This window comes from Cygnus atratus, chromosome 5 (genome assembly GCF_013377495.2).
Source record: "Cygnus atratus isolate AKBS03 ecotype Queensland, Australia chromosome 5, CAtr_DNAZoo_HiC_assembly, whole genome shotgun sequence".
NCBI lineage: Eukaryota > Metazoa > Chordata > Aves > Anseriformes > Anatidae > Cygnus > Cygnus atratus.
In genome coordinates, this window is record NC_066366.1 from 1,974,471 (window position 1) to 1,997,345 (window position 22,875).

Sequence of the window (22,875 nt, forward strand, 5' to 3'; positions counted from 1 at the left end):
TGAAGAATAGAGAAGGACACTAACATTGCTGGAGGTGGGAGAAGTCTGTGCTGCATTTTAAAGTCTCTTGGGATGCTGTTTACAAGAACAGGCCGAAGTTGGCTGGTGAGCACCCTAGCATGGCAACAGTGCAGAAGCTCAAGTCACCCTCATGACCAGTTATTTAATGCTTTCTTTGTTGAGGTGTAGGCAGTGCTATTTTGTAAATAATATCTTACTAATTAAGTCACAGTTTAATTAAGGCTCTTCCATGCGAGATGCTATTTGTATGGTTTTATAAAAATATGTAACCTATCTGGTAAGATACTTGTAACTGAATTTATTTGAAGTCTTTGGTTTCCTTGAACTACGAACAGATTATGGAATATTTATTTTCATTGTATAAGGTGTTCTCCTTTTAACTTCTGTCATTCTTATCCTGTTTTGTGATCTAGGTAGTATCTCTAGTGCAGTTACTCAGTGATCCCTTCTACAGGACACTTGAAGGCTTCCGAATGCTGGTGGAAAAAGAATGGCTCTCTTTTGGTCATAAATTCAGTCAACGAAGTAATCTGACTCTGAATTGTCAGGGTAGCGGATTTGCACCTATTTTCTTACAGTTCTTAGACTGTGTGCATCAGGTAAGTCCATCCATATCTAGGCATAGATACCACTATTTCATAAGCAATAGATAACTCTTTGAGAGAAGACTAGTAGCCTTCTTCTCTGGGTTTTATTAAAGATAATGGGCTTCACATTAAGAAGAGATGGAAAATGAGCGTGGTTGCCTGGAGGAAACTGACCATACAAAACAGACTGTCTATTAGGGATGGTTGGCATTATGGATCTTTTAAGGTGATTCATGCAGAGGTTTCAAACTGATGTTTTTTAAGGGTAAGACTGGCTTTTGGCAGTCTGGAATGCCTTAAAGCAGCAGAAGAAATTGACAGGTTGTTAATACAGTGAGTAGACAGTTTTTAATTTCCTGTGTTTGACTGTGTCTTGTACTCTGTCAGTTCTGGAAAAAAAAAGCTACATACCACCTCTGTAGTGGTCTGTGATGTTTTCAAACTCTAAAGTAGAGGTTTGTTCACTGAAATTCTATTTTTTCTATTCAATGCATTCCAATAGTCTACTATGCTGCTATTACTTCTAGACAAGTACAGCTACATTGCTAGTAACAGCAAAATTTTGTTGGGAGTACTTTTATACACTCTTTCTCCTTGCTTATGGTCTGGTGAGTAGTCTCTCCTTACTGAGGATAATTCTACCTTTTTTCATATTTTATATTAGTCTTTAATTTTTGTAACATACCTGCTCTAATAATCAACTCCATCCAAAAATTGTGTTTTGATCTTTGCTAGCTCCCCTTCAGCTCCATTCTCCATACTCATTTGTAGACTTTTCTTCAGGCTATAGAGGCTGAACTATACTTATAGCCAGAAGAGGGGTTCCTATTTCCTTTTTAACCCTCAGCATATAAAGAGGGTCATGATTTCTCTAGGTAAGGTTTTTTCATTGATTTTGCTTGTCTTTTTTTTTCATTATTATTTATTCATAACTAAATGCACAGAGGTAGCTATGCCAAGTCTGCTGCTACAGATAATTGCTATAGGCATATTCCCAGAATGGGTGAGCTTCTGAGCAATCTGTCATTGGGCCCCAGCCTACTTCCTTCTAAAAGAGGGAGTATTCTGGGGCAACCAACAAGAACAACCTGATAATAGGAAGACCACTGGAAGTATCTCAAGAGCCTGACCCACATTTTGCTCTCAATCAGAGTTATTAAGGACAAACTTCCAAAGTGATTATTATTATATAAATATTACCAGGGCACTTTTTCCATCACTAGCTGATTAATCTGGGATCACTCCAACAGCAGTATGGCAGTCCATAACTCTTCATTTCAGTTTTTCAGATCATGCTCTTGCATAGAAACAAGGTCGAGGCACAATGATTAGGTTTTTGGAAGTATTTTGAATTCAAGACAATGATCTTTTTCCAGGAAGTTGGTTGCAGACCTGATCATCAAGTGAGCATTATTAGTCAGAAACTCTACTATCAGGAGCATGTTAACAGATGTACAGGATGGTTTTGAAGTAAAACAAGTGGTTATCACAGAAGTAAAATGTTGTTGTTCTTGGAATTCTGCTTTTCTCATAACAATAAAATTTTCTGGTCATACAGCCCAAGTAATGGTTCTGCAGGCTTTATGTTCTTGTAGAGATTTCAGTTGTAATTTTCAACTTCTGTAGTTGATAAAAAAACAGGTTTTATGGGGTTCAATAATAGTACTAGGAAAAGAAAGAACACAACCTATAGAAAGCTTGAGAACAATGGGTCACCTAAGATGTTCTTATTTTTCTATATTCTGTATGTTCACAAGAAGATGAATACTCACAGTTACACGGTGTAGCAAAAGTCAGATTAAGAATTTCATGCTTATTTCAGATTAATTCTATAGTCTGTCCTCTTTTTCATCTCAAAACAGGAAATATAATGCTTTGCAGATTCTCTGTGTGTGCAAACCCAAGATAGGAGTTGGTATAGTTCCTCTTGTATTTGTCTGTCTTTTTTCCATTTCTCATTTTTCTCACTGAAAAATCTGGGTGTTACTAACCTGCACTTAAAGTATGGTTGATTGTCTCACAGAATAAGACTGTTAAAGCACCCACCTGCTTTCTTGGAACAGACTTTCATGGTGAATTCTTGCATGGAGTAGACCCTGAAAGAGAAGTCAGCAAGTAGACTTACTCTGTTGCCTGGAACAACGTCCACAGATTAGATATCATGCTAAACCAATGAAAAATAATCTTTAGATATCTGGAAGAATGGTAATGAATGAGTTTATAAGAAAATGAGTAAAGACTTAACCGAAGAACATGTTGCAAATTGTATGTATCCCAATGTTAAACACCATTGCCCATCATTATTTCTGTCTTACAAGTGAATAAATCATATCCTTGGAATTTGGTTCTGTTCCTACAACATTAGAAAACCTTGCAAGTATTTGTCACATCTCCTGTCTTATCAATCCATTTCCCAATGGCTGTGATCCTCAGGTTAATTTTTATTCAAAATGGGGAGATTTCTTTGAGGAGAATCAATACTACATTTATCATTCGAACAAGTTAATCTACTCTCAGTTGTCACTCAAATTATTCTTTATAGTAACTTAAGGTTATTTCTCCTTTTCTGAAGTAGAAGGAAAAATAAGAAGAAAAAACAAAAAGACAAGAAGACAAATATCTGCGTCTTCAAATAGTGAGACTCATCTGTTGGGTGGTTCATTCAGTTCTTTGTAAATCATTTGTCTGGTGCAGTTTCTCTCTGTTATCAGATGTCGTCTTGCTTTAATGAACTGGCTGGATAACATTGTTTGTTAGTAAAATGGAGTAAATCAGCATTTGATTTGAAGCAGTAGTGTAATTTTGAAGTGAATCCCTTAAGCATCTCCCCTTACCGTTTGTTAATGCTTTTTGGTACATGTCAACTACATTCTTCTTGAAAGAATTTACCCAGAACCTCTGCTTCAGGTGTGTGCCAAATGCTCACCAGCCCTTAAAAGGATCTGAACCAACAATTTATCACTTCTCTTAAAACCATATGGTAATCAGTTCAACTGGACCAGGCTAAATCTAGTCCAAGTTAAAACAAATATGTCGTGTAGCTGCTACACTACCTCATCACCAGCAGCTTGGGCTTTTTGTCTGCTTCTTCTGCTCTGAACTACGTGCTAATGTAGACATAGCCTTACATCATTTTAAACATCCTGTTTCTGACTATGGAGAGACTTTGCTCCAGTCTTGCTGTAATAAATCTTAGAAAATTGGCTTAAAGTAAAACAAGGAAATTATCCACGCATACCTGTAGAGTAGATTTTTCTTCAAGTCCAGAGGTCACACAAACTTTGGAAACAAATGAGTTATCCAGAACAAAGATGAAAATTGGCATTCAAGGATTTTTTTTATTGCCCTAAAATAGGTTGTCCTCTGTCTTCTTCTTGGCAAAATTCTTGTATTTTCTTTGAGTTATGTCTAACACAATCTGAAGTTTTAAGAACAAAGAATAATGGATTATAATTTTCCTGACTTCTGAAGTTAGGTCAAAATGTAAAGTGGGATAAATCCCTGCTGTTAACAATTCACAGGTGTGACTCTGCCTCAAGGTGCACTATCTCTAATCTTTACACTTTCTAGGGAGACAGGGAGGTGGAGGAGCAATTTCAAACTTTCCATTGTGCTCTAAGTGTTTTTTTCTAAGACTAATCTTGAAATTAAAGTATATATGATGTTACTTTTTACATCATCCAGGATTGTTTTCAATTTGATTTGGTTCTCCTACATGATAGAGGAACATCCCTTTAGCAATTCATATCAGCAGCTTTGATAGTATCTGAATCTTCTCTATCTTCAAGAGTCAATAAAAAGTATACATTTCATTAGCAGGTACATTTTATGTAAAGATCTGTACCCTCCCCTCCCCTCCCCTCTCCTCGTGTTTTTTTGTATAAAGCTGTGTCCACATACCCTGGCTGCAGCTATGTCAGGAGAAAGGTCACCTCTTACAGGCCATCTGGAGCTATTTATCACCTACTCTCTGGTGGACATGTTGTTCTTCCGGTGTGCTAGCTAAGGGGTTCATGTGAACCTGCCTGCCAAAATGGCAGAAGAAAATAGGTAGAAAAGACCTACTGTGAAAATCTTATTTTGATGGGTACAGGTCCAGAAGTGGTTTGTCCTGACAGTCAATCTGACAGAGGCCATAACTTCTTAGCCAGAGTGATAGAGCTATCTAGGGACTGTAATCTTTTCAAAATGTATCTTCATCTGAAAAAGTACCTGTGAACACAGCTTGACATGTATAACCAGTGTATTATAGATAATACAGATTTGTCTGTTATGAGAAAAAGGCGTGAAGCTAAATTTCTAACACTTAAAGCTACAGGTCTATTTAGAATGCAACTCTGAATAGGTTTTCTGGAAATAGACATGAAGACTAACCTAGTTCCTGATGGCATATATTGACTTATCAAATTCTAACAGTATGTTAGCAAACTCTAGGGAGATTACTTGCAAAGTTAAATTAATGGTTGAAGTTTCACAGGAATTTACTAAGAAAAATAAATGTACTTAACATCTGTACTTGAACATTTCTGTTAAGCTTGAATGGTTTCTGTAAAACTTATTAGATGACTACAGAACCCAATTAGACTGCAGCTTCACCCCGATATCTAATATATTATGTTCAGGGTTTTTTTAATTGACTTGTTCACTGGAAGTAAATATTTGGTCCTTTCAAAAAAAATTCAACTATTATAGTTTTGAGATACAAGGTAATAAGAAAATCACTGTAGAGCCAGTATGGATTAAATGTCATTGGTTAAACTAATGATACAGAGAAAACAAATGAAGCAGTGATTCCTAAATTAGAACTACATCATCTTGTAAGAAGTCATTGTTTATGCCAATATCTCCAGGTGTCAGCTGCATTATTAATGCAAAATCGTTCTTTCACAATAGCAGCATCTGGCAGATACTCGCACTGCTTCTAAGAAGACTGAGTTTATGAAAGTGATGTCAGCGCAGGAAGCTTTCTTATTTTTCTTCTGTATCTATTCAGTAATTTATTTAATTAAAACAATGCTTTTCTAGAATTGACTTTTTTAAGGCTAAGAAGGAGCTGTGTTATAACACCTTGAGTAAAAGGAGGTGAGTGTGCTACTGTTAGTGATTACTAGCACAGAGCATTTTGGACTACTCTATTTCTTATGTAAATGAAGTAAATATTGATATATAATGGAAAGACAAAACCAAAAGGTACTGGAAAACTAAGAACAGCTGACAGAAGTGTAAAATTACTAAAAACATTTAGGAGAGATTTAAATTAATTAGGAACATTTTGATTTGAAAAAGGAATTCTGAGAAACTGAGTTTATTTAATCATAGTTTATTTAATCATAACACCTATAGGCTTACTCAGGTTTTAACTGTCCATATATTATGGAGATTAGGAATTCTAATAAGTGATTGTAATTTTTAAAGATACTGGGTTCCTGTAGCCTATCTAGAAATCCTTATCTAGGTGGTATGTGTTGAAATTGTAAAATATAAAAACTGCTTCTAACTTACATACAATTTTTGAGTAAAACTCTTGAAGTCAGTGAATTAATTGAAATGGGACCAAAGAGTTTCCAGAAAGAAACCACTTATATTTAACCTCAACTAAGTGGTTACATTGCTTACAGTAATGAATAATCTCTCTTGCACATTTATTTTTAATTGCTTAAAATAATCCAATTATTTTTTCCAATATTACATTTAGAATTTATCACCTGTGATACTGGAATTGTATTTTATCAGGAACTTTTTTTCATGATAGCTCATCCATGTTTTGGATTTTGCACACAGTGCACTCATCTAAGCAAATCATCAATAACAGTAGTCACTTTCCTCAACTGTGGCATATTTCCCATCTCCAAGTGTACTGAAATGAGCCACAACCACTATAATGTAGTTCCTGTTACTGTCTGTATTTTTCTACCTTCATCAAATAAATGTTTTCCATGGTAGTTGTTTTTACTTTTAAAAGGCGACTTTTATTATAACTTCTATTTACTTGCAGTTCCAGAAATCTTAGAAGTGGGATCGCTCACAATACCTATATGCATGATAGGATTTTATTACCTGCTTATTCTTCCAACTCTTCAAATTTATTAAACTAATTACTAGACCACAAGTAGAAATTAGGACTCTGTGTAAGTCATATCAAATAACGGAGTATTCTAATTTATCAAAAAGATTTTGTTTCTAACAGTGTATTAAATAAAACCTCCTAACACAAGGTGGAAAATATATAGTAAGCTATTTGTATTTGCATTTATGTCTCTGAACACGCAAACACACATAAAGCGCTTTTTGGGATCTCAGCTCAAAAGTACATAATATCATTTTTGAACAAAATTATTGTATTCTGATTATATCTTAATCTACAATATGACAGAAAAGATACTTACTTTTTATAAGGGTAACTAAAAAGTTACTTTGTCTATGAAGTTAATCTTGAATTTATTATAGAAAAAGTTTTGCTTAGCGTTACTCTTACAAAGCAGTGAAGGTATATAGTCATTTGTATCTGGGAAAAAGTGGGGAATAAAGTAAGAGTGGGTATATTGAACTGAGATATCTTACTGTATCTTAGTATTTTAAATGCCTAGCCTTGAGCTAATATTGACGTATTACAAGAAGTGCTCTGACCAAACTGCTGTGTATGTATTTATAGGGTTTTTCAAGGAATTTTCCTGTCACTATTGTAAATTTGATAGTTAATCTTTTCTATTAGACGCATTTTTTGTTTCTTTAATTATTGTTGTTTTTTCAACTAGTACATGTGATAATTTAAACATCAATGAGTTTCAGATAATCTAATTCTTGTTTCCTTAATACTGAATAAACAAGTTTCTCTCTTTAGGAACTTATAAGTAGAGATTAGAGAAAAAAAAGGTGGAATGGGAAAATAGGAGTGGTGGGAATACAAAAGGCAAGACGTAGGAAGATTGTAAAAATAAAGTTATTTTACAAGTTTGATGTGAAGCTAGGTAAATCACTCTGAGACATATTTCAAATGTTAAATTCCATCAGCAATTTCTTCCTGATTGTGAAACTTTATTTCCATTGTAAATGGGGGGTGTTTGGTTCATTACCATGCTTAATTCTGAAAATGAAAATCACAGTCAAAATGTTTACTAGAGAGTAAATTTTAAATCTACAATTAAAACATGAAACTTGTGAGCAATATCTCATCAAGATAAAATTTTGTCTTAAAGTTTATATGGAGAGCAATAATGTATTTCATTAATAATTAATGTAAACAAATTTGTCAATGAATATTAAACTAAATGCCTGAAAGCATATGCCAGGCTCTTTCTGATGATGTTCAAGAGGAAGCAGTTGTGAGGAGCCAACTGTCCCACATTGCTGTACTCTAGTTTTTGTCATCTTAAACATCTGATCCTGACTCCTGTTGGAGACATTCACTGAATTAGAACCCAAGCCTAACTGAAGATAACAAATTAAGATGTTATATTGTTTTTACTATTTTAAATATATGCATGTGAATAATGGCAAGGCGCCTCCTCAGTATGTTTTTTGTTCCTTCATACTTCAATATTTTGCTGTATAGTTTGAAGACAAGGAAATATGTATAGACTAGCAAGTACTTCAGAAATGAGCCATTCCAGCAATGACAGATAGAATATCATTTGTCAGCATTGCTCCTGTACGTTTGCTAGTTTGGATCCTCAGCAATACCTGGAAGTCCACTGCAAAATGTGCCAATTAAAGTTTGATTCCAGCTATGGAAATGCTACAACTAGGAATACCATCTTTGCCTATAAATTTGCATGGTGTCTCATGAATTGACATAAAAGACTTTTATCCAGTTTGATTACTTTGAAGAATCCCGGGTTTTATACAGAGTAAAATAATGCTTATAAAAATGTACTCTATCTGCTGTGAAAATTTTTTGCACCATAGACATGAATTTAAATGACTTTAAAATATCTGTAGACAAAATGTAGAAGGGTTTCTATGTACAGAGAAGATAGTTTCCTGTGAATGCATTTGTATTATATTGTATCTATTTATATAATAATATTAATACATATAATATTATGTATCTATATATACATCATATATCTGTATATATGTATATATAATAATATGTATACATTTAATATTATGTATCTATTTATATAATGCCTCAAAATTATCTTTTTTCCCTTTCATGTATTTCTAGATTCATAGTCAATACCCAACAGAGTTTGAGTTCAATCAGTATTATCTGAAGTTTCTCGCTTTTCATCACATATCAAATCGATTTAAAACATTTCTTCTGGATTCAGACTATGAAAGACTAGAACATGGTAGGTGTGATGTTTGTTTATTGCATATTGTATCTGTTATCCTTGTTTTTCTCTTCAATATTTGGTCTACAAAAATTTGAGATGGTTCAGTAGTTGCATGGTGATGATCTAATGAATTTCAGTTCAGTAATATGAAGCAAAATATAGGTGGTTAATGTAGAGTTTTCTGAAAGAATGAATCCTGAGACATACCCCTGATTGGACTAAGAGAAGGTGAAAGAAAGTAGTGCCATGCCTCAATTTATGTTTGTTTTTTGTTTGATTGTTTGTTTTTAGAAATTTATCCACTTGGTTCAGTTACCCCTATTAAAATTCCTTATTTTAACAGAAACAAAGTCCTTGACAAGCCTTCAGAGAGTGCATGACATTTGAGGAGAAGAAAACTTTCCATCTGCTGTCTCTCACTCCTTTCTCTTGCATTCTCTTCGGTGTTGCTGTTCTTTTATATTTTTTTTTTACTCCCTGCACATATCATATCCAAGCTCACTGGTTCCAACCAAGGCCTTACCTGCCCTCACAGCCCTCTTATTAAGACTTTACAACCACAGTTGAGGCTGTTCTTGGAGCTTGTTCACTAAGCACAATGCTTAAGTGCTCTGAATTTCACTGCTCTGTGGGGTGTTTCTCATGGCATATGGTCAATTTTAATCCTTTTCTTAAAATCTATAGTAACTGTGAAACAGATTAAACTTGAGCAGCCATTTTATTTCAGCAAGAAAAATTTATTTCCATTATTTACCTTGGTTTGAACAAAACATTGGAGTCGATTAACTCCTCTCTTTCCTTCCAACTTTTATTGTTACATGCTTCTACAGTGTGTTAATATTTTTTTAAAAACATTATTTTTTATATAGTGTAGTTATACTTTAAAATACCAACTGATGCAATATAAAATCCTGTTTCCAGTAGTCTGGCGTAATTGTATGTCCTTCCAAAGTCATTTCAGATAGCACAAATCTATGGCTAACTATTTACACTAGCCTGATCTGTTTTGCCTGAAATGAGTTGGCAAATAACTCCAGGTGCAGCTGGCCCAGCAGGTGGGAAGGGCTGATAACATCTCACAGAAGGGGGCAGAATCAGTTAGCAGGGATTTGGTGATCTGTTGAAGCAGCATAGCTGGATGCAGAAAGGGATGTTCGTAAATGCACTCAAGTATTTCAGTAAATTTCAGAAGAGTATAATATAATTCTATTGAATGTTTTTCGTACAAAAGTGGCATTTTGCCAATTTGTGGTGGAGTGGCTGTTACAAAGCACAGCAGTTGTTTCATCAAATACAATCTCTTACAGCAATGGCATCTGATGGCAGATTTTACTACACATTTAGTTTGTGACATTTCCTTTCGCTATGCTTCGGTGTTTGTTACATCTTATCATAAGCTATCTTTTTACTGCTATTATTTTCTCTAGGGACATTGTTTGAAGATAAAGGAGATAAACATGCCAAAAAAGGAATTTGTATTTGGGAATGTATCGAAAAAATGCACAAAAGGAGCCCTATTTTTTTCAATTACCTCTTTGCTCCTACTGAAATAGAGGTATGTTTTTAAAAAAAAAAAAAAAAAAAAAACAGGTTGTTATTTTGAGTGATACCCTGACTATGTTTTGATACCTTAATTGTTCTCAGCTGAATTAAGCATTTGGCAGACAAAGTTGACCCTCCTTGATTGATTGCTCTAATGTCTCACAGGCTTATATTCTCAGTCATCCTAGTTATGGAAATTTCATGTAAAGGGCCAATTCTGTAACATGTTTATGCATACCACTGAGGAAAACAAGGTTACTTGTTTGATTTCATTCAGTTATATGACTTATTATCAAAATGATCTTAAAATTTGTGCAGGTATTTAAAAAAAATACACAGTTATGGGAAAATGAGTTTACAGTACATTCCTGTCACAATGGGATACATTTCATAATGATCTGATTGAGTATTATCTATATCACTGTCTAATATGATATTATGTACGCTCACTAGATTTGACTGCATCTTAAATAATTAGATAAAATTGGCAATACACTCACCATCGTAGAATTCTGCAATAGTCAGGGAGGAAGCAGTCAAGATATCTCAGGAACTGCAAGAAAAGGGTGCTGCTCATACTGTAGGTCTGGAGACAAGACTGATTTAAGATGATCCAGCCTTCCCCTGCCCTGCAGATATTCACTGATGTGCTGCTGTCTCCTACTTTGCTAGTGAGCTTCACCTTGATAAATCATTTGTTTGCATGTCTGTCCACTGCTGGTGTCCAGAAAACATAATGACAGAACAGTCTCCGCTGTTTTGGAAGTCTTGTTGCCAATGTTACTTTTGTTAATGATTCATGGTTTTCCGTTTTCCTCAAGCTTTTTCACCACGTTGTATGTAAGCATATGTAACACCTGGCACTCAAATCAGTAATATAAACTGACCTCATTTAAAAATAAATAAAAATAAGTTATTTTCTTTAAGATGTTGTTGGCAGTCAACAGTGCAGACCACCTCAACCCACATACATACCACACACGCACCTATGCTGACTAAATAAAGTGGTGGTACAAGAGAGAGGAGGGAGAGAGAGAACTAGAGGGTTACACTGAATGGGTAGGAAGTTCTTCACCTGTCTGTTTCAGAGAGACATCTGTTTTCTCTGTTAGAACCATCACTGTGATGAATTTGGAGGTTGATAGGCATCTTGCTCACTGTATGTTCTATCTATTTTACTGTAAGCAATAGTGTAATTAGTAAGCAGTTAAGATTTGCTTTCAGTATTTTGATAGTATTTTCTTTCTCCTTTTTTGAACAAACTATTTTTCCTCGTGTGAAATGGTGTCATAGTAGCAGAATAAGTGATTGTGACTGAACATCACTCTTCAGATGTTGAAATTGCCCATTGAACTGAGGCATTAATTCCCATTAATTAAGATATATCAAACTGAGAGCATTACCTTATTTTTTTTAAAGGAAAAAAAAAAGTATGTCTTTAATACAAAGTCATCTGTTTTTAACTACTTTGAAAGCTTTACAGTCTCTGGCTGCTTTCCTCATATTATTGTGGTTATTCCAAGTGCTTGGCCACCTAAGTTATACAACCTTTCTCCTTTCTCTGATGGTCTTGGTTTTTCTGCTGAGGAAAGTTGAATGGTGATTGCTATTGAGTACCTTTTGTATCTTTAACAGGGGGGCACAAAGACTGTAAGGATAGCAAATGTGTATGCTGAATTGGAGTTCGTGGTGAGCATTTGTTTTAGTGGAAGGATAAATAGGAGCAGTATATTCCCGAAGCTAGTATTACTTTTACTTCTTGATCTGAGCCATATCCCAGGATCTTGCTGTGGAAATTATCAAACTGCAATATTACTCACTCAATGCAAAATACTGCTAAATTTTGAATAATCTAGAAAATATAGGTATTGCATTTTTCAGTCTGAAACTCAAAGACTTGCTTTTTCTCATTATAATAAAACTTTCTTTCAAATAGGCATTGAAACCAAATGTAAGTATGTCCAGCCTCAGAAAGTGGGATTACTATGTAGAAGAGATTTTGGCTACAGGTCCTTCTTATGACTGGACCATGGTGACTGCAAAATGCAGTGCTTTAGAGGAAGCTGAACAAATGGATGGTTCAGTCGCTCAGACTAAGAGGAAAATAGTATGGCCATGTTATGATGATGTTAAAAAACTACAACCTGATGCCATCAGCAGCCTTTTAAATGTAAGTACATATGTTACACAGAAAAATAAGTTATTCTATATTTAGGAAATTTATATTTACTTTTTATTTATGTTATTGCCCTATGATACACTATTATTAAAAGGATCATGATAGCTGGTCAAAACAGGTATTTAGTAAAACTGACTGTTTTTTTTTGGGGGGGGGGGGGGGAGGGGTTTGATCTTGGGAAGTGATAGTTGGTCTAGGAATCTTTTTTTTTTTTCTGGGTGGGACACTTCAATAGTAATTAATAACTATGGGAAAGACAATAATGGATGCATTTTTTCACTGTTTTTCTGAAACAAAAAGGCAGGTAGCGTAATAGACCTCTTGGTTGCCTTTTATAAGAAACGTACAAACTGTTCTTTCAATTGGTGCAAATGATGAAACTATCTTTCTTGTCCTGTTTCTATCAATTTAAAGTATGTGTATGGTAAAGATTTCTAAAGAGATCATTAAAACAGAGTCCAACAGCTGTTGATTTAGTTGAGAGGCAAATACACAAGGATACCACATAGCATCCTGGCTCAAATTTCTCAACAAAGATTTCTGTTATTTCTATTAGTATATTTATTTTTACTAGGACCTAACTCATACTCTTAGATGCTTCAGAATATTTTGGCACATGGAATAGATGCTTGACTTGAGCTTTTTCTTATTTGGGCTCAGGTAGGCTGCTTAGGTTTTGTTCTTTCTTCATTAGAAAATGAAAAAGGATCACATTTAACATGGTAATTGTTGTAGTTATTTAGAATGATTGAGAGAATGATATTTTCTTAAATGTTTATTGTTTGACTGTAATTAACTAGCGGTCCTAATGTTTAGGTTATCATCTGGATTAATAGCTCAGAAAAAATGACATTCTTCATTTCCTGGAGCTATTGTTTGTAGCCACGTGCATATTCAGATATATACACCATATACCTTTTTTTTTTTAAAAAAACTTTTTTTTTTTTATTATTTGCAGACTTCACTTTATATTAGAGCTAGTATTATGAAGCCTAATACAGCAGTTCTTGGAAGTGGGATATGCTTTGGGTCCCTGAAATTCCTGAAATTGAAGATGATTTTTAACAAAATCGTAAGGCAGGAAGTTTCTGAATGGATTGGAATCCTTGAGGATGGACTTGCTTTTGCCAGAGAGTTAGCTCTATTCAGGAACACTCCTGGAATCTCTTTTGGTCAATTCCATCCAATCATAATTGATCAAAAAGAGGAAAAACGACCAATTTTAAAAAATAAAATTCAGCTATGAAATTCCCCTGGACTCAAAAGAGGATAGCCAGAACTGCTCAGATCTTATAACTTCGCAACTGCAAACAGCCTAACAATCTCTCAGCAGGGGATCTCGTATCAGGGATTCTTTCACCAAAAAAGAAAAAAAAAAAATAGAGAGAGAGCTTTTGTTTCAGGTAACTGGAGGCCAGAACTACGTTAGGAATATAGTAACAGTGTTCTGCATTTCTTCCTGGGGTAAATGTCAAACTTATCCTATCCACAACTGTGAGAAACTGCCATATAACAGGAAAATTAGCCATATTATAGCCCAAAGATACGTGGGTCAGATTTTATAGAGTTTAAATGTTATTTGTGAATTAGATTATAGTAATAAAAGATAGCAATGGAGAGGAACATTTGGAAGACTAGGAAGGGGTTGTATAAAGGTTATGAAAATACTCTCCTAAGTTTAAAAAGCAAAGTGAGCTTTCTTTTAAAACAAGTTGTTAATTTAGGGCTATTGCTGATGTAGGAGAAAGACCTCTCTTTAATCATAAATCCATTGAGAATGTATTGGTATCCAAAAATGCTTGAGCTGAGGCCATATTCAGCAATGGTAAACTATTAGGGAAGGATGATTCTTGCTTTGTTTATAATGATAAGACCTAATATAATCATTCTAAAGGAATTTTTTTAATTGAAGACAAGATAATACTCTTCAAGATGTAAATCTGGAACAAAGAAGTTATTAAGTGATTCAATTCACAATATTCCTTGGTGCTTTTCTGCGGGGAGCAGAAGGCGTAATATTTTAGGAGTAAATGTTCTAATGTGTTTTGGTTACATAACAATCCACCTTTAACCAGACGTGTGGTGGTTCTATAGTTTCCATAAATCTTCATTCTTATGAGTTTTAGGAAGTTAACTAATCTGAAAATTTAATTCACTTAATTCTAAATTAAGCTTTTTCAAGATTGTAGATGATAATGTGCATTTTAAAATACAAATTTTTGTGTAAAACTTCTCAGTTCACTTCCCACTGTCCTTTGGCATGAGCAAGTTGTGATACATTATAAATGATCTAACCAGTCTGAGTAATGTTCAACAAAGGGAAGTGCAAAGTCCTGCACCTTGGGAGGAACAATCCCATGCACCAGTATATCCTGGGGGGCCACCACCCAAAGAGTCGTAGTCATAGAATGGTTTGGGTCAGAGGGGACCTTAAAGACCATCCAGTTTCAACCCCCCTGCCATGGGCAGAGATACCTTCCACTAGATCAGGTTGCACAAAGCCCCATCCAGCCTTGCCTTGAACACGTCCAGGGATGGGGTATCCACAACTTCTCTGGACAACCTGTTCCAGGGCCTCACCTCTGTACAGAATTTCTTCCTTATATCTAATCTAAACGTACCTTCTTTTAGTTTAAAAGCAGATCATCCCCAATTCTCTCAGCCTTTCTTCATAGGAGAGTTGCTCCAGCGCTCTGATCATCCTAGTGGCCCTTCTTTTGGACTTAATCTAGTAAGTCCAAGTCCTTCTTGTGTTGGGAGCCCCAGAACTGAACACAGTACTCCATATGGTGTCTCAGAAGAGCAGAGTATAGGGGGAGAATCACCTCCCTAGATCTGCAGGTCTTCTTTTGATGCAGCTGGAAAAACAGCTTTGCAGAAAAGGCTCTGGGGGTCCATGGTGGATGTCTAATTGCATCAATCGTATGCCTTAATCAAGGGCAATGTGCCCTTGCTGCAAAGAAGACTAATGGTATCCTGGGCTGTGTTAGGCAAAGTGTTGCCAGTCAGTCACCAGGTAATCCTTCTTTTCTACTCAGTCCTAGTAAGGCCACACCTGAAGTACTGTGTCCACTTCTGGGCTCCTCAGTATAAGAGAGACAGGGACATACTGGAGAGAGTCCAATGAAGGGCCGGAAAGGCACTGAAGGGACTGGAGCATCTCAGCTGGGAGGGAAGGCTGAGAGAGCTGGACTGTTCAGCCTGAAGAAGAGAAAGCCCAGGGGGTAGGGAATGATGGCTCTCAGTGTGTATAAATGCCAGTGGGGAGGGTGCAAAGAGGACGAAGCCAGTGGTGCACGGTGCCAGGACAGAGCTGTTCCATCTGAACATCAGGGAGCCCTCCTTTACTGTGGGGGTGACGGAGCACCAGCACAGGTTTCCTGGAGAGGTGGTGGAGTCTCCCCCCTTGGACATATTCAAAAGCCATCTGGACAGGGTGCTGGACAGCTGGCTCGAGCTCAAGGAGGAGATGACCTCCAGAGGTCCCTTCCTACCTCAACTAGTCTGTGATTCTGTGAAATTTTCTTTCAAGTAAATGCAGCTATTCATACTGCACTGCACTCATGTAAGAAAAAAAAATCTGATGTTTTCTGTAGAATTTAAAACTGAAGGAGCGAGAGTAAATCTTAGTGATTTATTGCCATGTAGGTTTTTTACAGAGAGTTTATTAAGGGAGAGTTTATTCCTAACTTTTCAAGATACATATTGGAGATCGTTGAAAGTTTTTCATTTTAAATTCTGGAAGCATTACTCATTGTGGAGCCAAAAAAGAAGGAATGTGATCCAGTTGCTAAGTAACAAGTTTCAGTTATTTCCAGACTCTGCAGAGAGAGACTTGTATTTAGAATTCAAGACTGGGGCAGAAAGAGAATTATCAAATTAAAACCTGATGATCTTTTAGCACTAAGGAGTTTGTCTCCTTTTAATGCAATTGGGGTAGCCAATTATATATATATATAAAAAGTATGTGGTAAATATATTCAGTCCTATGTATCCCCTCAGGAAACATTTTACACTCAGCATTTTAAAATAGGAACAAGTAATCTAGAGAAGCCTTTAGTCTGGCTTGTGTTCGCCATTCCTTGTTTTTGTATCTGTCAATGAAGATATTCCAAACAAAGCTATTCTAGTTTTATTTCTTGGCAGGAAGAAAGTCCCATATTCAATGTATATGTGTATTTTCAACTAGCTTCAGTATTTTAAACTTATGGCTTGATTCTTGCTGTTCAGCCAGGTCTCTTATATTTGGCTTTACTTTCGAGTTCTCTAATTTACCTTCAGCAAGGAAGAATCTAAAAATATTTTGTTGCTGTCAGACTCTCTCCTACAGTTTGTTTTTTTTTTTTCAGTGTTGTGTTCCAAATTTAGTTCAGCAGTTAATTTTCTGGGCAAAATGTTTTCTTGCCTTAAAATTGTAGGCATTTTCTCTAAGTCTCAATCAGCAAGGATTTCCTGTCATTGTAATATACCTATAGCAGTTGGAGAATATGATGAAAGCTACATTAATCATGTGGCATAGTGGAAATAAATAATTTCAGAGTCCTAGTGTCTCTTCTCTGAAAATAAATGTCTAGGGCTTTAGTTGGCTTTTATATAGCATGGAATTCTCTGCCCTGTGGCAATTCTTGTGCCATCGTCAATTCTTAATTGGATTTGGAGTTTTTAATTTGATTTCATTAAGAATCATATTTTCATGACAATATAGTTGTTGAAAGTAAAAATGTGAAAAGGAAGGATGGTAAGAATATGGACCAAATATCAAAGTAGTGACAAATGCATTGATGAATGTCATATTTAAGCTGGTTCGCAAGTAAACATAAACTAATGAAATTGTGTCTTTTTACTTAACTGGGCACACACTGTCTTTTTAGCAGGAAATAACCCTAATGGAGGTTATCAACATAGGTCATACTCCCAAGTTCCACAACAAGAACATGTTGTTACGGTTTGGCATCCAAATTGAATAAATCTTTCTGTTTCATTTCCTTCTTTTATTATAGCTTTGTATCACATTTTATAAACCAGCGTAAATGTTAATATTGGCAATGTGCAATGTTGGTGTCACAGCACAGAATTTGCTCTTTGTAAATATTTTTATAAAATATATCCTATCGTTATCTCTATCATGTTTCTATTATGGCAGTTGGTGCTGACTATTGTGTGTTCAAGAGAACTGGAAGAGAATTGAAAGAATAATATCTCCTTCAGCCTGTGACATTCAAGAAGAATGATATGGCTGATGCCGTACTTGGTTGCCTCAGACTCCTGAGTCTGGCTGTTACCAGTTTATAGCTCGTTTGACAGGGGTTCTTGTACTTTACTGGGCAACATGGCCTTGAAGTTCTCTGTGTAAAAATATTGACTAGAAAATTACTGTGTTAATGTAATTGTCAGGAAGTGAACAGGTAGAAGTGTTTATCCTTAAGAAAACCTTTGGTTTTTGTTTCAGGAAATAGAAAGGTTGGAAAGTAAATTAAATCAGAACCCAGAAAGATGGCAGCTTTTGTGGGAAAGGGTCAAAATGAATCTAAAGGATGACACCAGACAAGACAATGTAAGTAGCAAAAGAACTCGTCCAATAGAATAATAATTTCATTCCTGCTGTATAGGTTACCTGGGACACTGACAAAATCACTGTATTTCTTGGAGTAAAATACTGCTTTTGAAAAACGAACATGTTACTCTAACCCAGGATACTGGCTCAGTGTTTCCTTCTGCATGTAGAAGAACTATTTATGCTTGGGCCGTTTATCTAATTGCTTCTCAACAGTAGATTGAGGCATACAGACAAAAAGAGCATGAGCATTTTACTAATATACAATTATATGATCTTATATTATTAAATATTCACTGTGTCTGATTCTTCAAGTACAAAAAACTCAGTTCTTTAAATTAGCCAAAAGGAAATCACATAGGTTCAGGGATGAGTGAAGATATTTCCATGTCTAAATGGAATTTTGGAATTGTTGAATCTAGTAAAGGCAGGAACTGTTCATGCTGTGTTTACAGTTCATGACTATTGTAAAATGAGTAGATGACTCCAAAGGTACTTTCTAAGTTGAAGGCTGGCTCTTTGCTGTCTACATGCACTAGGAAGTTTGTTAGATAATGATTTTGAGGAGCCTTCTGTATAAACTTGGCATAATGTGTTACCAGCTCAAAACTGTGCCTAGCTCTTCAGCTTCACAAACTTGTTTATGTTTGCCATCAGTTAACCACTGATGAAGTGGTTAGTCATCAAACTACGTTGTTATTTGTCCTTTGCTCTCAAGAAAGCAATATGCTTTATGTCTGTCATAGTCATTCAATTTGACTTTATACCCTAGATAAATCCAAGATGAAAAAAGTTTTATCCTAGCAAAGCAGGGGATTAAGATTTTTATTGAATAATTGGAAGCAGAAAAGAAAATGCAAGTATAAATATACCTGACATCAGTCTTCTGTCCTGGTTGTTATTTAAGGATTCTCAGATAAATGCAATAGCTATGGGTCAGCCCCAAAGAACTCCATCTCTAGGATGTTGTTCTGAAGATTAAGGCCAAGTTCAGGCTACATCTTCCTCCAGGTTATTGAGGTTCTACTAAAGTGATTTGGATCTATAAGTAGCTCTTGGAAACAGCATCTTTTTTCTTTCTTACTAGTGAATTTAGGGGAAATTATTGTATCCAAATGTCTGATGTTCTAGATGCTTTTGATAAAGCAAGAGAAACATTGTTCAAGCTTATGTCACTGGAATATACAAGACTTTTCTGAAATATTGATTTATCACACAATGTGAATGCTTCTGCTTAAGAAATGCAGTGAATTGCCATCTCTCTGACTCTTCTTTTTGGAGGCAGCACTGACTTGTGTTATGAAGGTGTTTTTTTTTTTAACCTCATGATAACTCACAACTTAGACATTGTACCAAGTTTTACTTGTATAATATTGAGAAAATCTCAAAATACAAGACAGCTCAATTTCTACAAAGGTCAGAGTGACAAAAAAATATTACTGAGCAAGGTGGTATGTATCTCCCCCATCCATTTGTCACTTTAAAGGTTTGGCCTGTCACAGTGAAGAATGATTTTGTGTTCTGTGTGTTGCTACACACATTTCACATTTAGCAAATAGTAAACTGTAGATCAAGCCATAAAATTCTGTTGTGGATCTGCTGAATATTTATAATAATAAAGATGGTTAAGCATTTTACCTCCTCACAAAAAATCCAAGTTCTGTTGCTGTTCAAATACCTGCATGTTTGTTTTAGCAAATTCTTGACAAGTATCTAAGTAATTTACCAAGGTGCTTGCACTTATCATCAAAGTACTAGTAAAATTAGCGCTGAAAAATCAGTCAGAATGTCCACGGATGCATGCAAAGCTGAAGTCTGAAATAGCGCAATTATGCCAGAATTAAATTTGATGAAATACTCTCTTAAAGAGTGCACTTCAGTTAATGTTATATATCTGTCTGTCCTCTTAAGACTCCTCTTGCACAGTGTAGTATGAATGACTGCAGTGAATATACACTAGGTTCTGATTAATCAGGGCTAACGACGAGAAAGGTGTGTAAAAATAAAATTATTAATAAAACTTTACTTCAAGTTTAGTATAGTAATAGACTAGCTACAGTTCTTTGCTATTCAGGTTTTTGAAGTGCAAATTATTAACCACATAGATTACCAGAAAGAGTTGTGGGTTGCTATATTTATTAGAAAGAACTATGGTTAGTTCTTCTGCTGCAATACGTTTCTAATGTTTTAGTTCAGCAAGCAGTCACATTTCCCAGTTGTAAACTTGTCTAGATCATTTAACCTTTTTTCTTTCATTTTATTCTTTCTTAGCTTCGGCGACATCCTTCTGGCTCCTCAGGGATGATGTCAGCTAATCTACATTCCTATCAGAAGAGGTCTTTGTTGGAAATACCTGACAATGGGCTGGGTGAGGAACAGAGTGCAAGCATCTCTCCCTCCAATGGAGTAGATAGAAGAGCAACTACACTATACAATCATTTCACATCAAAGAATGATGAAAATAGGTAAACGGAATAATCAGAGAGTATTTATGAACCTTGTATTAGAATGGTAAAGGTATCAGCCTTTGGGAAGAAAAAAAATAAATTTTCATATACAGATTTCTCAGTCTTCCTCTTTATATGCCAAGCAAAGCGTAGCTGCATATTTAACACATCCAAAATACTGAAACAGTTAGTGTTTACCAGCATATCACAGTTACCAATACCTAAACTAGTCTATAGTTTAAAACTGTTGTTTTACTACAGTAAAAGAAGTGTTTGAATATCTTTTAGTCATGTTAGGCTTTATATGTCACCACCATACACGTTATGGAATTGTGTCATTTCTATTTTCTGTATCTTCCAGATCTTTTGAAGGTACGCTATATAAAAGAGGAGCTTTGCTGAAAGGTTGGAAGCCTCGCTGGTTTGTGCTCGATGTGACAAAACACCAGGTAAAGCCTTTTCAGTTAATGGATTTTTTATGACTAGTTTGCTGCAACTTTATTTAGTGAGTTTGTATAGGTTAATTTTACAAGTAATAGTTATTTTCAGAAGCAATGTGTGTATTACATTGAATATACCATAAGTCTATGTGTGTCCTGTGTGGCTGATAAATAGGCTGATAAATATTCTGAATGGACAGAGCTTGGGGAGGTGGAGTTTTTTTGTTTGTTTTTTAAACAGTGATAACTATTTAACATATAATCATAAAAGACTTCCTGGATAGGAAGGCATGCATCATTATTAGTGCCCAAACACTTTTTGCCTGCTTTATAGCTGAAGAAGAAAAGTCTGGTAGTGCCTCAGGACATTTTCTGGACATAGTGTTACAGAAGCAATAAAAGCAATTTTTAGAGCACTTTTAACTCTAGCAAGCCATTACTCAATTAAGTGTTCAGCATAATCTGGCCTTTAGTTACCAAAAGAACCAAAAATTCTCTGAAATGGAGAGTTAAAAATGTTAGAAGATAATTTCTTGAGTGCAGTTGTGATGCTGAGAGCTAATATGATAGAAAGTTTCATTCAGGCATTCTTGTTAAAACCATAGTAGGTACCGCATGCTCACGAAGCGTGCATTTTACATCCTCTTTCTTCCTCAAGTACTTTTTCATGAGCATTTTTCTTTGCAGATGAAAGGACATCATATACTCTGGAAAACTATAAACTTAATTGCTTTAGTAGAAAAATCCATTTACCTCACTTGGTACGTTCAGTGATTTTCCAGAATTGGTATGACAGTATTTTCAAAGCTAGAGAATAGGATCACCTATCTCTCTGAGATCAGTTTGAATTTTGTAAACTACTTAAAGTGAGTTAGAATTACACCCCAGAATTTTCTCTCTAGAAGTCCTCAAATGCCAAGTTCCTGACTGAACAATAATTCGGGGTATACAGGAGTATCTTAGATTAGTCTTAGTGAGGTAAATTTAATAGCAAAATTATTCAAAAATATTCTGACAAATCATTGTACAGCACGGAGCACTAAAAACAGGACACCTGTTAAACTGAACATTTTACCCAATTTACCAAATATGCCAGAATTCAGCAGTGGAAATTTGTGATCTCATTAATTAACATTGGTTGATTGAGAAGTAACCTGAATTGAGTCAAATGTTCCACACAGTGTGGGTTGTTTAAATAACCTCTGAGACTTGTGCAAGCTTTTTGTTTAAAATATATGTATAAAAAAATGTATTGTAATTGACACGTCAAAAAATATGCAATATAAAGAAGTCATTTTTTAAGATTCTAATTAAAGATCTCTGGATTAGTGTGGTAATATGCTAACAAATGTGCTTGTTATAGTTATTCTATAGTTATTCTTCCTGATACACAGGTGAAAAGACTCATTTTGCAGAAAAAAACATTACTTCTAAATTTTTTGTATAACCAAATATCCTCCTAATATCGCAGATGTGCAGAAGTAAGAGTAATCTGCAGTATGCAGCAGATACTGGCGATTGTTGTTGGAGCTTGCTGTGAGGGTTTGCTTTACTATTATGCGCTGGTTTATGGCATTTTTTTTTTTAAGCAGATAACAGATTTTATCATCTGAAACTATTTGCATATCAAAGCTCAGTTTATGGAGTGGTTAACATTCATATCAAAGTATCTTTGAAAGGGAAAGAAAAAAAAAAAAAGCAAGCTTCATTCAACCACTAAGTGCAGTATAGGAAAATGTGAGTTTTCTATGTAGTTTATAATTATCTAAAATCATACTTAAATTTTTGCTGATCACTTTAAATTCTTGAAATACAGAGAATATGTG

General features: G+C 35.2%; 1 protein-coding gene across 6 annotated transcripts in view; it reads left to right on the top strand.

Moving 5' to 3' along the window:
* Positions 1-22,875, top strand: part of SBF2 (SET binding factor 2) — a 260,328-nt gene that overhangs the window by 233,993 nt on the left and 3,460 nt on the right. For all 6 annotated transcript variants that reach the window (XM_035550135.1, XM_035550137.1, XM_035550136.1 and 3 more), the window contains 7 exons: positions 435-620; positions 8,776-8,902; positions 10,315-10,442; positions 12,366-12,599; positions 18,058-18,162; positions 20,434-20,627; positions 20,971-21,058. In XM_035550135.1, the coding sequence (XP_035406028.1) occupies positions 435-620; positions 8,776-8,902; positions 10,315-10,442; positions 12,366-12,599; positions 18,058-18,162; positions 20,434-20,627; positions 20,971-21,058 (1,062 nt within the window). The remainder of the gene's footprint in view (positions 1-434; positions 621-8,775; positions 8,903-10,314; positions 10,443-12,365; positions 12,600-18,057; positions 18,163-20,433; positions 20,628-20,970; positions 21,059-22,875) is intronic.